General features: G+C 35.9%; 1 protein-coding gene across 2 annotated transcripts in view; it reads right to left on the minus strand.

Moving 5' to 3' along the window:
• Window positions 1-240: 240 nt before the first annotated feature.
• PLOD2 (procollagen-lysine,2-oxoglutarate 5-dioxygenase 2) overlaps window positions 241-14,113 on the minus strand; it is a 70,158-nt gene continuing 56,285 nt past the window's right edge. Inside the window, exons 13-20 of one of the 2 annotated variants that reach the window (XM_032225855.1) lie at window positions 12,031-12,172; window positions 10,934-10,996; window positions 8,249-8,362; window positions 7,971-8,036; window positions 5,928-6,032; window positions 4,089-4,235; window positions 1,740-1,865; window positions 241-517 (exon numbers count right to left, since the gene is read on the minus strand). In XM_032225855.1, the coding sequence (XP_032081746.1) occupies window positions 362-517; window positions 1,740-1,865; window positions 4,089-4,235; window positions 5,928-6,032; window positions 7,971-8,036; window positions 8,249-8,362; window positions 10,934-10,996; window positions 12,031-12,172 (919 nt within the window). In that variant the 3' untranslated portion in view covers window positions 241-361. The remainder of the gene's footprint in view (window positions 518-1,739; window positions 1,866-4,088; window positions 4,236-5,927; window positions 6,033-7,970; window positions 8,037-8,248; window positions 8,363-10,933; window positions 10,997-12,030; window positions 12,173-14,113) is intronic. The other variant, XM_032225856.1, reaches the window with a different exon arrangement.

The following is a 14,113-nucleotide window of genomic DNA, read 5'->3' on the forward strand; positions in this document are numbered from 1 at the left end:
ATCAATATTAATAATTATCCATTTTTTTTCTTTTAAAAAATCAAGGCATGCAGCTTACTATTTAGATAATTACCAAATGGAAAACCCATATTAACACTTTTACAAAGTGACCACATAAAGGACTTTCCACTTCTTTAAAACAGGAGGAGAAGTAAATTGTTTTTATTTTATTATATTTGCATTTCAAGTTTCAAAGCAGATGTTTATAAGTATTGGTTTTTGTTGCCTGTTTATTTCCTTTAAAACCTTAGCCCAAAATAAAGCAGCTGTCTAGAAGAAGCTTCTTTTGTCACTGTCATCTGGGAGAAAAAAATATAAATAAAAGTTTCTTGTATGTTCTCTGAATGCCAGGAAAATAAAATTAAGGGTCAATAAAAGATACTGCAATATATCTTGTTCCTTTCAAAATTGGAAGTCCTTCATGTAAATGAGTAAGTCTTCCTGGATGCATGAAACTCCATCCTTTTCTAGGTGATTCAATTGAACAGTTGTATCTCAGAAATTTGCATCCACCTCCCTGTAAAAAATAAATCAGAAATATCTCCTTAAAGATTTTACGTGACCCCACAAAAGTCAATACTCTCTAAGTAAAATGTATTGAATGAGATAACAATGATTGACATTACAATCCCATTCTCAAAGTATATTATTCTGGAGCAGTTGTAAATTTGGTTGAAAGATAGCAATAGCACTTAGACCTATATACTGTTCCATAGTGCTCTACAGCACTCTGAGCAATTTACAATGTCAGTACTCTACTTTCCATATTTTCATTTTCCTTGCATTAAAATGAGATGATATACAAATTTTGTATATCAAATATACAAATCCAAATATACAAATTTTATTTTTTTGATTTACAACTCTAATTCCTCCCACCCACACCATACACACTAGTTGAAACCCAGTTTTGAAAAGAGATTAACCATAATACAATGAATTTCAACATCCATAAAGGAAATCTTGCAGTTTATATCCAACTTACTGGGTGACTCAGTCATTAGCAATCACCTTATAATCTTGTACAGATAGAATGAGTAAATATCCCCTTTTGACCACCAAAACAAAACAGATGCATACACAAGAATGTGAAATCTCACTTGAGCTATACACCAGATACTGATAAGCCAAAGGTGAAAAGGGACTGTGAGTGAAACAGTCCATTTGGCCATAATTAACAGAATAACAGAATTGGAAATGACTTTGTAGGTCATCTAGTCCAACCCCTGCTCAAGCAGGAGACCCTATACCATTTCTGACAAAAGGCTGTCTAGATTCTTCTTGAAAGTCTCCAGTGTTGAAACTTCCACAACTTCGGAATAAAATCTGTTCTATTGATCGACTGTTCTTACTGTTAGAAAATATATCCTTATTTCTAGCTTGAATCTCTTTTTGATCAGTTTCCATCCATTGTTTCTTGTTTGGCCTTTAGGTGCTTTTGGGGAGTTTTACCCATTTATTTCCTAATGAGGCACGTCAAGAAAACCAGGCCCTGTCAGCAGTACTGTTTTCATAGTGGCATCTTTATTAGTCAAATAATTTATTACTTATTACATGGTTGAATATTCAGTCTCTGTCCTTTAGTGTTTTGCAAAAGCCTAGTCCAGAACCACCTTTTCTGATTGTTGTATCCATTTTGTATGTTAATCTTCCAGCAAATGTCCTATAAATATTTGTGTGCAAATGAGCTAGAGGTTGAAAAAACAACATCAGTTCCGTGGATGCAAGCTAAAACTTACTTGGAAATCTTCTCCTACTTTGTTAAGGGCAATGTTGATGGTAAATGTAGATGAGTCATGATGAGGTCTGAGAGAGCGCTGTCTTTCAGTAGTATATTTCACAACAAAATTCAACATGGCATGACCCTGAAAAAAAATGCATAAAGAATTTAAAAGGCATGCTGTAACTTGTCATGAGGGGATTAATCAGTTTTCAACGCTCCAAGACTGGAGTTTTTAAAGAAGAGATTGGAGAACCATTTGTCTGAAATGGTATAGGGTTTCCTGCTTGATCAGGGGGTTGGACTTCAAGTTCTCCAAGGCCCCTTCCAACTCGGTTATTCTGTTACTTGGTCAGTATATGCTAGGTTAGTATATGTTATATTATTATTATTATTACTACTAGGAAAGTTGCTATTATTATTTATGAATAATAAGTATTAACTGTAAGTAATAGTATTATTCATATTCATATGGACTCAGTGCATAATCTCTGCATGAATAACTTCTGTTCAATGATCATGTGGCAGCCATGGCTAGGGAAGCTTTTGCTCAACTTCATGTTGTGCACCAATTGAACTCCTTCCTAGAACTCCTTCCTTTCTGCCACTCATGCCATGGTTATCTTCCATGTGGACTACTGCAATGCATGCTATATGAGGCTACCCTTGAAGAGTATCCAGAAGCTGCAGTTGCTACAGAATACAAATTTTAGGTGTCCCTAAAATTACACACATAACGCCTCAGTTCCATGAGCTGTATAGGTTGCTTCCAACTCCAATTCAAGATGTTGGTTATTATGTTAAAGCCCTTCATGACAAAGGACCAGAGGTGGGCTTCACATAATTTAACAACCAGTACTCCTAGTGCAGAACCGAAAATGTGAGTGTATGCTTTCAAACACACAGCGATTTCATGTGAGCAGCTTCCTCACATCTTCTCTGGCAGCCACAGTGATCAGAGCAGACGAAGTGTGAAAATTAGTTACTCTGTTTGGGTGGGGCAAGCGAGCTAGAGAATGAGATATATAGGATGGGATAGCACGGGGGCAGGCCCAGACAATATCGGGAATAGCAGTTCACTTGAACCGTTGCGAACCGGCAACAGGCCACTTCTACATAGGACTATGTTACATGAGGAACTCTTTTACCTCTATGTCATCAACCCTTCACTCCCAGACAAGCAGGGAGGGTACGTTGCATACCCTGTAAGTTAAAGAATTTTGACTGGTAGCGTTTAGGAAGAGAGAATGTTCCTTGCCCTATGGAACGCATTACCCCCAAAGTTCCGTGTTCTTTTTTTAAAAAAAAAATTAAACATAAAAGACAACATAAAAAAAATTCTCATGTTTGGTTACAAGCGTTTGTGCATCCATATTTTCAATTACATATACAATCACAGATTTTCCATCTAATATAACTAGATACCTCACTTTCATTGTACAACATATATTCAATTACGATTAATATTTCTTTCTTTTCAATGAATCTAATTCCCTTGCATTTTTTATTATCTATTTAATAACAATATACCTTTATGTAATCACTTATCTCATTCTGAATATTTTATTTTTATTGTAAAAAAATTTACAACTGTTTATGTTTATACATCACTACTTTCAATAAGGTTCCGTGTTCTTCATTCTTCTGTTTCCAGAAGAGTGCCTTCCAAGTGGCGTGGAGAACTAAGAATGGCATGCAACCCTCGGGGTGGTTGTTGCTTGAGGATGCTACCTCCACCTTTTTGAAATTTTGTAATTCTTAATTTTTAACTCTTTTTAACTTTATTTTTTATCTTTCTATGTTTTTATTTATAAGCTATCCAGAGTTATTTAAGTGAGATGAACAGAGCAGAAATAAGATGGAATGAATGAATGAATGAATGAATGAATGAATGAATGAATGAATGAATGAATGAATGAATGAATAAATAAATAAATAAATAAATCCATCCTCAACAACACAGGATTATTATTCAATTTATTTATTTACTAAAAAGAACAATTTCATAATATATTGTTAGCATTGTTTAGCTTGTGCTTTATAGCATGAATAATTTGCTTTTTGCAGAAGAAAAGGATGGGTAACTATAGAGAAAACATGACTAGGGTTCAAAATTATTGCAGTCCTGTCTCATTTGTATCTACATATGCTTCCAGTAACAGAGAGACTGGACAAAGGGGAACTGGCATAGTGATACCACTCTTTGCATATTTGGACTCCAAATCCTCAGAATAATTAAATAAGCAACAAATAAATTTTCCTTAAATATCAGCCATAAATTATTAATAAACTAGTTCAAGCTTTAACATATGAAAAAATAAGAGTTTAAACTATGTTTTCCTCAATTACATTTTAAAATTTAACTTGCCTTTGTATAGTAGCCAGCAAATACTTTTAGAGTTACAGGTGCTATGAATTCTCTGATAAAATGCAACCACACATTTTCCAGGCCAATTTGCCTCATGTGAATGTCATCTGTTGGAACATTTTCATAGCCTCCAGAAATGCGGCTATCCTAAAACAAGATGAAATGTAGCATATTTTATATGAAATGTTTCACCTCTTTTATTACTACAGCTATAAATAAAAGAACATGGATCTTTGTAATTATTAATTCTTAACTTATTTCAATATCTAGAAACAAAATACTGCTTTATATATAGTATAAGAGTATATAAAGTATAGTCAGTAGTGGGGCTCAAATAATTTAACAACCGGTTCTCTGCCCTAATGACCAGCTGGGTAGGCGGGCTTTGGTCATGTGACTGGGTGGGCATGGCCAAGTCAACATCACTCACGTCGGTAGGTGCTTCACCTTAGCTCTTACAATGTAATAAGAGTTAACCAGAGAGGCAGTTTCTGTAAGCAGGGCAATAAAGATTAGACTAGAAACAACCCCAGAATGTTTCCTTCTTGCCTTCCTTACAGGATTAGCCCTGTAAAGTGGAAAAAAACAAAATGAGATTTCTTCTAACAACCGGTTCTCTGACCTGTTTAGAAAGTTAACAACCGGTTAACAATAGGTGCGAACTGGCTGAATCCCACCACTGAGTACAGCTCAGTTTATACAACCAAATGGCAGTTGCTTTTTATATACCGTATTTTTCAGAGTATAAGACACACCAAGATTTTGAAGAGGCAAATAAAAAAAAGTTTTTGCACTCTCCAGACCTCCCAAAAACGGCCCATTTTTCATGAAAATGGACCATTTTTTGTCAAAAAAAAAAGGGGGCATGCATAGTCTTTAGGAGGTTTGTAGAGTATTCCTGGGGGCTACGGGGGCAAAAATCCTGCATTCAGTGTATAAGACTGTAACCAGATTCCCCCCCCCTTTTTTTAAGGGAAAAGGTGTGTCATGCTCCAAAAAAATATGGTACATTTTATGGTGTAATCTACAATACAGAAAGCCAAACAATTTTCCATTCAACTTGTTGATAGTTAATACATATACTTTTATTGTAAATCAGAACAGAGTTTCAAAGCCAGCATATCAAGCTCAGTACATTCAGTTTTAAATAAATCTTTCTAGTTAAACTGTCAACTGCTTAAAGAGTTTTTAGATTATTAATCATCCATTTAATAAATACACTTAACTTCCTTTAAAGGAAGTATTTCTTCTTTATTAACTTTGATATTATACCCTTGAGGGTTGCTATAAAAGTTTACTACAAATTTTATGAAAATGTAATCCGAATCAAGCTAAACCTTTATATGATTATACTGTAAGTGGCATAGAATCAAAATGTCTCATAGTATTGTCTACGGAGAATATAAAACCTTTAAGAGAAGAAAAGGGAAAAGTTTTTCAGCCAGAGATTAGACTTGATGCAAAACTCTATGCAAATCTACTGCTAAAATAGTTATGAATAATAGTCATATATTTATGAATAACTATTAAGTTTACAATTAAAATTGCAACCCACCTTAAAGCATAGGACACATGTCCAATCTGCCTCAATATCACAGACTTTGACAAAGTTTTTCCATTTCTCCTCTGGCCTTTGTTTATGGACTTTAGCAGTGAACCAAGTGGCTAAAACTGAGTACCAGAACCCAATAGGATCTCCCCTAACATCATGCACTAACCACAATCTGTGTCAGCTATCATTTAACTTGATTTTACTTACCTTATAGCAGCATTATGAATTTTAAAGCTGCTATTAAAACTAAAAATAAGTTCTAAAAGTGTCCATGCAACGATTCTTACATGATGTTTTCCACCAGACCACTGTCCAAAGTGTTCCATTTCCTCTACTAATTCATTGCAGGCTGTTTCGGAAAATATGGGGAACCAAAACACATCTGGGCAGGGCTATAAGTGAGAAATAAAATGCACATACATTACAATGGATAAGCATTTGACACTGTATGCATTATTTGACAAGGCAGCTATTAGTATTTTTTTCCGCCATTAGTACAATAGGTTGTTTACAATTGATTGTTTACAATTTTATACCAGCTACAATTGGAATGTATATGTCATTGTAGTTGCTGGATTTAATAAAATAGTTTTGCATAGATATAGCATATAATGCACTAGACCAGCTATGTAATTGCTCTTATGTGAAATGTATAATTATCTGGAAGGAAAGACCATCTCAGTGGTGGCTTGGGTCTGCTTGCATGAAGTAGTTTCCTCTCACATGCCCACAAATATGTAGCCTTTCTGGCCCTCTTAGGTTTGAGCAAGAGAAGTTTTTCTTCTCAAGAGCCTAAATTAAGTCTATGAGACCAGCAGTTACGATAATCTGTACCAGGCTGAATCATTCTGAAATGTGACCCGAGTGACTCTACATTTGAGCTGTGTAAATGTTTGGAAAGAGATTATTTACAACATATGGGAATCCATATGAAACAGGGGTCTTTGAAAGACTAAAGCAGCTGTATCTTTACATGGGCTCACACAACTTTTTCTACATCTCCATATGCAAGTAGAGACACAGCCACTTCACTTTTTATGCATGCTTTGGAAGGAGGGATTTTTATATACTCCCCTCCCAAAGCTGACTAAAAATGCTTTCAGGATGTGTGATTTTCACGCACATTGCACATTAACTGCAGTGTTTGCTGATGTTACCCTGCCTGAAATATCTTCAGGGCTGACTTGAACTGGCTCTAGGGTGAGTAGCTTCAGCCAGCACTTCTCTGACTGCTGCAGCTTTTTCTTAAGTTGCCTAGAATGGAAACACATTAGTTGGTGCTGCCCCTGGGCCGCCTTCTGCAAGAAGAGTCCTGTAGGGGGAAAGCTGACAATGAGTGTGGAACAGTGCAAAGCAACAAGGCTGCTTATTAGTTAGAAACAAAGGGGCCAGAACATGGATACTTCTTAATTAGAAGCCAGTGGTCATGAAAACTTGCAGGGTAGTTTTGAAGAACTCCTTTGCTCAATGTTTGCTTATTTGTTGCCAAAGCAAAGCTTCCCTTCAACGAGTGTACAGTCCTGCTATGTTATAAAACAACAACACATCTCATATAAGCTCACAGGGTGATATTTTTCTAGCCTTAGGGTCAGATTGTGTTGTGAAGAGTCAGATTGTTTGTTAACAGTAAACTGAACAGCAACATAACAGTGGAGTCCTTGGTGCGCTCTTAGTTTGGTTGCAGAACAAACAGTAGCAGAAATGTGATTTCTGCTTTATTGTGGAATAAGAAGGAAGGTAACATATACATTAAGTTCCCTAAATTCAGACCAACTATACTTTTGTAACTATAGCACATGACAAAATGTTTCCATTTGGTTTCCCTGAAACACCACAAGACTCTCTGCACTGACAGTACAAACATATGTACAAATACAGACTCCCATATAACATATGTAATTCACGTGTGGTTGCATTTCCAACAAACCAAAGAATACCCGGGATTGAATTGCTGTTCTTGAACCTTTTTCTCTTGTCACCACACAGAAACATTTTTCTTATCACTCTCCAGAGAGAAAAGGGGGGAGGGGGGAGAGGGAGAGGGGGAGGGAGGGAGACAGATTGGATGGGGCTTGACATTATGGGATTTAGAAGGCCAGTTTTGGGAAATGGAAACAGAATTGTGAATTAAAGACATTCCTTTTCAAAAAGTTTTCTAAGAGCCAGAAGAAAAACCACATATAATTATACAAAAATGTCCATAGGATACTCCTTAAGCATCAGTAAATTAATAATACCAACTTCATATTAAACATCTAGAACAGCAGTACTCTTAATCATGCATTTAAAATTACATTGTAATACTTTCATTGAGGAGAATTTCAAATTACCTGTTCTACTATACTTTCAGTAAAGATTTTTGAATAGTTGGGATTTATGTAACTTTCCTTCCAATCCTGCAAAATAAAGTGGGGGGGGGGAGGGAGAATCATACATGAATTACTTTTAATGTTTCAATGCTCAAAGCATCAGATAATTTTTCACACTGAATATGGATGTGTATAATATACACAAAAGATGATTTCACACACACACACACACACACACACACACACACACACACACACACAAGGCTGAAAACTATTTCAATTCATAATTCAATACGTACCACTGGATTTTCAAAGATCTGCCAAAGGTCATTGTTGTAATGAGAAGTATTGTATTTAGCAGTTGATACAAGTCTCCCAAATTCATGTCTGTTAGTGAGGTACATAAATATTCCCTATTATTAGGGAGCAGGGAAAAATATGTTAGTGATTATGTATACTTTAAAATATTGAAAAAACTATCAGCTACATATGGATCAAGGTCACTGAAATCAGTGGGACCCAAAATATAATTTAACTTATCAGTGTTCACAAGATTACTTTATATATTTCCCTTTGTTCACTTTTTTGCTTGTTCAAGACTTGCTAACTAAAGTGCTGCGCTTTAAATCAGCACAACTTATTTTATGGAAATCAAATGGGTTAAGAAATGGGTAAATTGACTCTACTTAGGAAGTGAGCAAGCATGGATTTTAACATATATACAACCTATTCAGTTCTATCTCATATGTAGCACATATTTGCAGTGAAAAGCAATAATAGTTTGTTGTACCCTTCTGTTATAAAAATACACCGCACCACTGTCCAGTTTTATGTTCCATTACTTTTGATGGGAAGCATTACCATAGAACTGGAGAAATGCAGTGGTAACACATGCTTCTAACACAGGTGTATTTAAAAGTATAAGATTATGTCTCATGGAAAATGAAAAAAATAATAAAACTACAAGCGTTCTTTGTTATTACAGCACAAAAGAGTCAAATTTATATCAAGAGTCAGGAAGAAACCTGCTATGGAAGAAGAAGAGGTTTTCAGGACCAAAAATGGACAAGAATAATTGTGTAATTCAACATAAACAACAATAGTGAATAACACTCAGTTATAATTATAAAAAAAATGTTAAACTAGATTTTTCCTGATATCCACTTGGATTTTATTTTGAATTTTTTATTGTGCATACATTAATGTTAATTTTAAAAGTTAACATCTTGTCACTCTATGGTCTAAAAATAAGAACCACTCTCAGGCAATATGGTGTGATTTCATATTCATGAACTGAGGAACAAATTTAGCACTTCAAACAGCAGATAAAAGTGATATAAAAATTATTAAGCCTCAATGAAAAATTATCCAAAATCCCATAAATTTTTTGTAACTGAAATTGTACTGTAATGGAGTATAATAACCTATATCTGCTGCTATTGCTAGAATAATAACTTAAATGTATTACTTTAATATAGATTGACTTCTACCATTGGATGAGCAAATTTGGTTTACATTTTAATACCCATGTTTCGCTGAAAATAAAACCGGGTCTTATTTTCTTTTCGGCATGAAAATAAGCATTTGGGCTTATTTTGGAGGAGGTCTTACTATTTTGAGATACAGGAGGTGGCAAGCGCAGTCACCACATGGCTGCTGGGGCCCTTAACCGTGGCCTATGGATAAGCTGATCCAGCAAGGGCCAGTTCTGTCTCTCTGGGTGCCTGGAGATATTTCCAATGCACACTTGCTAGCCCAGCCCTGCCCACAGCGCCAGCAACCTTGCAGCCAAGAGTCCCTCTCTTCCACCGCTCACCTTGTGGCTATGGAGCAAGCGGCGACCATGGTTTGCGCTATGCTAGGCCTGGTGTTGCTTAGGCTGCTGTATGATGAGGCAGAAAGCCATGTGGCCTGTTGGAATCTCACCTCCTCCCCCCGTCCCTGGCCTCTACCTGGCTGCTGCTTGAGAAAAGGACAGGCAATTGTGGAAGATTGTGTGAATGTGTGCATGCTCATATTTGCGAACCAGTAAGGAAGATAAGTGAATACTACGCTTGGTTTGCTGACTCTATTTTCCATGCTACACTGTGTTGCTAACAGATTGCTAGGCATCCTGGCTCAGCTTTGCTTTCAACAAGCTTATACAATTTCAGAAAAATTAACAATTAGTTCTTGTGAGCAGAGCAAGCCAGCTCTGAAACACGACTGTCTAAGTAATTGTAGAGCATCTCTCAATAAGAGCTAAAGAGGGCTGAAGGGAAATGTAAGCAGCTTAGACCCTAATGCTGGAAGTTACAGCACTAACATGTGGCATCACCATCACCACTACATCACTTTATTAGTGTCAAAAAAGAAGTATCGAGACATGTCTAAAAAAACTAGCTGATATATCACTATGTAAACAGTAGTAATAACTGCTTCCTTTCCACCAGTTAGTTCTGTTGATTGTTTAGATCTGTTAATCACACAGTATCTGTTAACCACACTGTCTGGCAGCCTATAGCTCTAGAATGCCAAGTGTCTTTCAATTTCCCTTTCTGTAAGCTATGTTTCTTGATTACATACTCTAACCCAGTGTTTCTCAACCTTGTTAACTGCTGGCAAATGCTGGCTGGGGAATTCTGGGAGTTGAAGTCCAGACATCTTCAAGTTGCCAAGGTTGAGAAACACTGCCCTAACCCATTTAACCATACAGTGTCTGTCTTACGTTTAACACCCAGAGGGGAAAAACCTGTTCTTCTCCAACATTTAGTAACCTTTTAAAAATTCAGTGAGCCCTCCATGTGGATAATCCATCCTTGCCCTACACTCAATTTGGTTTTTAAAAATATTATTAAATAAACCTCCTGTTTTAATAATTTTCATTGCTCTACATGATATAGACTGAGTTTGTAAAAACTGTAGACGTGGGCCAGAAGCTGAAGACATTTTTTTTTTAAAAAGGGTATCCATTGTATTGAAATAAAAGATTAAAAATATGAAACCTTTGGGGGGCTGAGCATATGGAAGGTCTCCACAGAAGGGGAGTCTTTTTCCCTCTGTATGGTCTAAAATGAAGGAGGAGAAGCAGCACATCAGTTGACCTTTCGTTGCTCTCTTTCACATTGTTAGAGCTGTATTAGGATTTCCGCTGCCATGTTAGATAAACAACATTCTTTTATCAAAAGCTGGTAAAGGATTGTTACAAACAACATGCAGCTTCAAGCAAAGCTACTCATGTATGGGTTAAAAGCTTGATCTGTCAGCTCTTTAAGTACTGCAATTAAAAGAAAAAAAATGTGCTGAGCCACAGAACAAGGGTGTTTTGTTCTTCTTCTTTTTTTCATGAACCATGAAATGTAGTTAGATTTAATGAACAAGAGCACATGGCAAGCATAGACTGTTGCAAACAAGATGATATTGACTGGGGTATGCTGTACAATGAGTATGAATAAAATAAAATCATGCCTTGTTAAAGAAGGGAAGAAACTTTAATACTTGCCAGCTTTTCTTGTTCAATTCAGCAAAATTATTTTTCAATGCTACATTGCCTGGAAATAGCTGTCATATGTTTCTGCTCTGGAACTAATGTAAATATCAGTACAAATTACAGATTTACAGTTGTATTCCAGTGATGTTCACATGTGTTCTTAAAATATTACCATCTATTCAATACTATTAACAGTTTTATTGCTTTTGTTTGATAAAATTCAATCAGCTTTGCAATCATAAAATTAATGGCAGTTCTACAATGCAACACTGGGACATTAGTATAATCCAATATTGTACTAATATGTATATAATGGTTAGCATCGGGGTATTTTTTTTTATAGCTAATAATAATTTCAATTTATAAAATGGCAAATAACTATCTATAATTATACCACATGGAGTGGATTTTTGATTCATTATGTTAAAAAAATAATTTTGCATCCAAAACTGGGAAGCCTAATTATAAATGTTTAAGAATACATAAAAAATGATTTATTTTAAATTAAATGGCTGCCAAGCTGAACAAAAGCTCAAAAAATTGGCTAGTATTTTTTTTGTGAAAAGAAGAAAAAAAGGTGACAATCAACTTGAAGCATCACATGCATCTTACCATTTCCCGGGCATTCCTGCACATAGCCATATCAGAATCCAAGTTTTCACGACCAAAATAATTTATTTCCTTCATCTCGGATCTGAGAGTCTGTCCTTTGATCAAGTATATGTTAGCCACAAAAGGGATATTCCAGACACCTCTATGGAGAAAAAAGTGACAGAATGATTGGAATTGAAATAGTCTTTCAGTTCGGCAAAGTTTTGGACCATCATCCCCTTGCTTCTCTTTTAACTTGACTGATCAAATACTGTCAAATTTTAACTTTTATTTCTACTTAATATGAAGTGGGACACTATAGTTAAAAGCTTTGGAATGCAACAAGAAGATAACCAGCTTCCTTAGTGATTTCTATTTTGATTTCTTCCAAAATTGTTAACTTTGAAAAGATAAAGAAACTATACTTGATGAAATTTGCATGTAAATTTATTACAACAAGGTAAACTCCAACAAACATATTTCTTTTTATGATTCAGCCTGAACAATATCGTTTATCAATTTTACAAGTTGCAATCAGAGGTGTGTTGCTCCTGGTTCAGCCAAACTGGTAATGGAATTCAGGCCGGGGGTTGCAGAATTGGCAGCAAACCAGGCCTGCCATGCCCCCAAACCAGTTGCCTCCCGACACTGGGTTGCTGCCATTTCGGTTTTTAGTGACTGCGCATGCACAGTTCACTGTAAATTGTTCTGTGCATGTGCGAAGAACAATTTACACTGAATAGCACACACACATTCAGTACATGTCTGGTGCCTTAGGGGTTGCAAACCGGTAGTAAAAATCAGGGCAGCAACCCACCCCTGATTGCAATGCTCAGCTTCTATCTTCTATTTGAACATTGTTTTGCCAATTAATAACTGCAGAGATATAAAAACTGCATTAGCAGCATAATCTGTTTGCTGTAGTTAGCCTATCAATGAACCGGAATAAAACTATGATATGAAGACAATCATTTTCATGGTTGTTACTCTGCTTTGGAAGAAGTTCATAAAGCATTGCTGAATTTTACAGAACACTTGATCCTTTCCAAGGAAATCAATTTCTTGTAGAATATCTGAAAATGAAATACACATTGTAAACAATTCTGAAATTAATTTCCATAAGTAGCAGTAATTTGTTCCATGTCCCAGCACACTGCTTCATACAAAAACAATTTTATAAAATTCAACAATCCAAAGGAAATACTAATTATTTTAATTGTAATTCATAATTGAGTCAACAAATAAAGAGTATTTAACTTTTCAACTTGTGACACACACTTATACTTTTTAAAATTAATGACAATTCATAGTTTACAAAAGCACACTGCTAATAATTAACTTCACATTATTTACATGAATATTCCTTAAAAAGCTTCCAGTGAACATTTGCCATAACTTTCACAAATTAGTAATTCATAAATAAATGGCCTAATTAGGCAAGAAAGGATTATATCACTCCCTGTAACAGGCATGATTTGATGGTAATATGCAAAATATTTTGATGTAATCATTTCAAATTTGAAACCACCCATTTTGAATGTGTGAAGCAATCCCAAAGTGATATTTTAGAAATGATCAAGAAGCTTTTGAAATACTTGAAAAGGAGCCAATGTCACACAGAAAATGTGCTGTTGTTCAGTCGCTAAGTTGTATCTGACTCTTCATGACCTCATGTACCACAACGCACCAGGCCGCCCTGTCCTCCACAATCTCTCAGAGGTGGCCAAATTCATGTTCATTGCATCCATGAGACTATCAAACCAGGGGTGGGTTGCTGCTGATGTTGCTGTCAGTTTGCTTCATGTGCGCTTTGCATGCGCAGAACATTAAAAAATTACTAAAAAAGATGCCGGCAATGGCGTGGCCAGCCTGGTTCGCTGCCAGTTCAGGCAACCAAGGCCAAAATACCACTACCGGTTCGCCCGAACAGATGTGAACCAGTAGCAACCCACCTCTGTATCAAACCATCTCACCCTATGTTGCCCCCTTCTACCTTTGTCTTCCATCTTTCCCAACAACAGGATCTTTTCCAAAGAGTCCTCTCATCTCCTTTGGTGGCCAAAATATTTGAGCTTCAACTTAAACACACACACACACACACACA

This window comes from Thamnophis elegans, chromosome 10 (assembly GCF_009769535.1).
Source record: "Thamnophis elegans isolate rThaEle1 chromosome 10, rThaEle1.pri, whole genome shotgun sequence".
Classification (NCBI taxonomy): domain Eukaryota; kingdom Metazoa; phylum Chordata; class Lepidosauria; order Squamata; family Colubridae; genus Thamnophis; species Thamnophis elegans.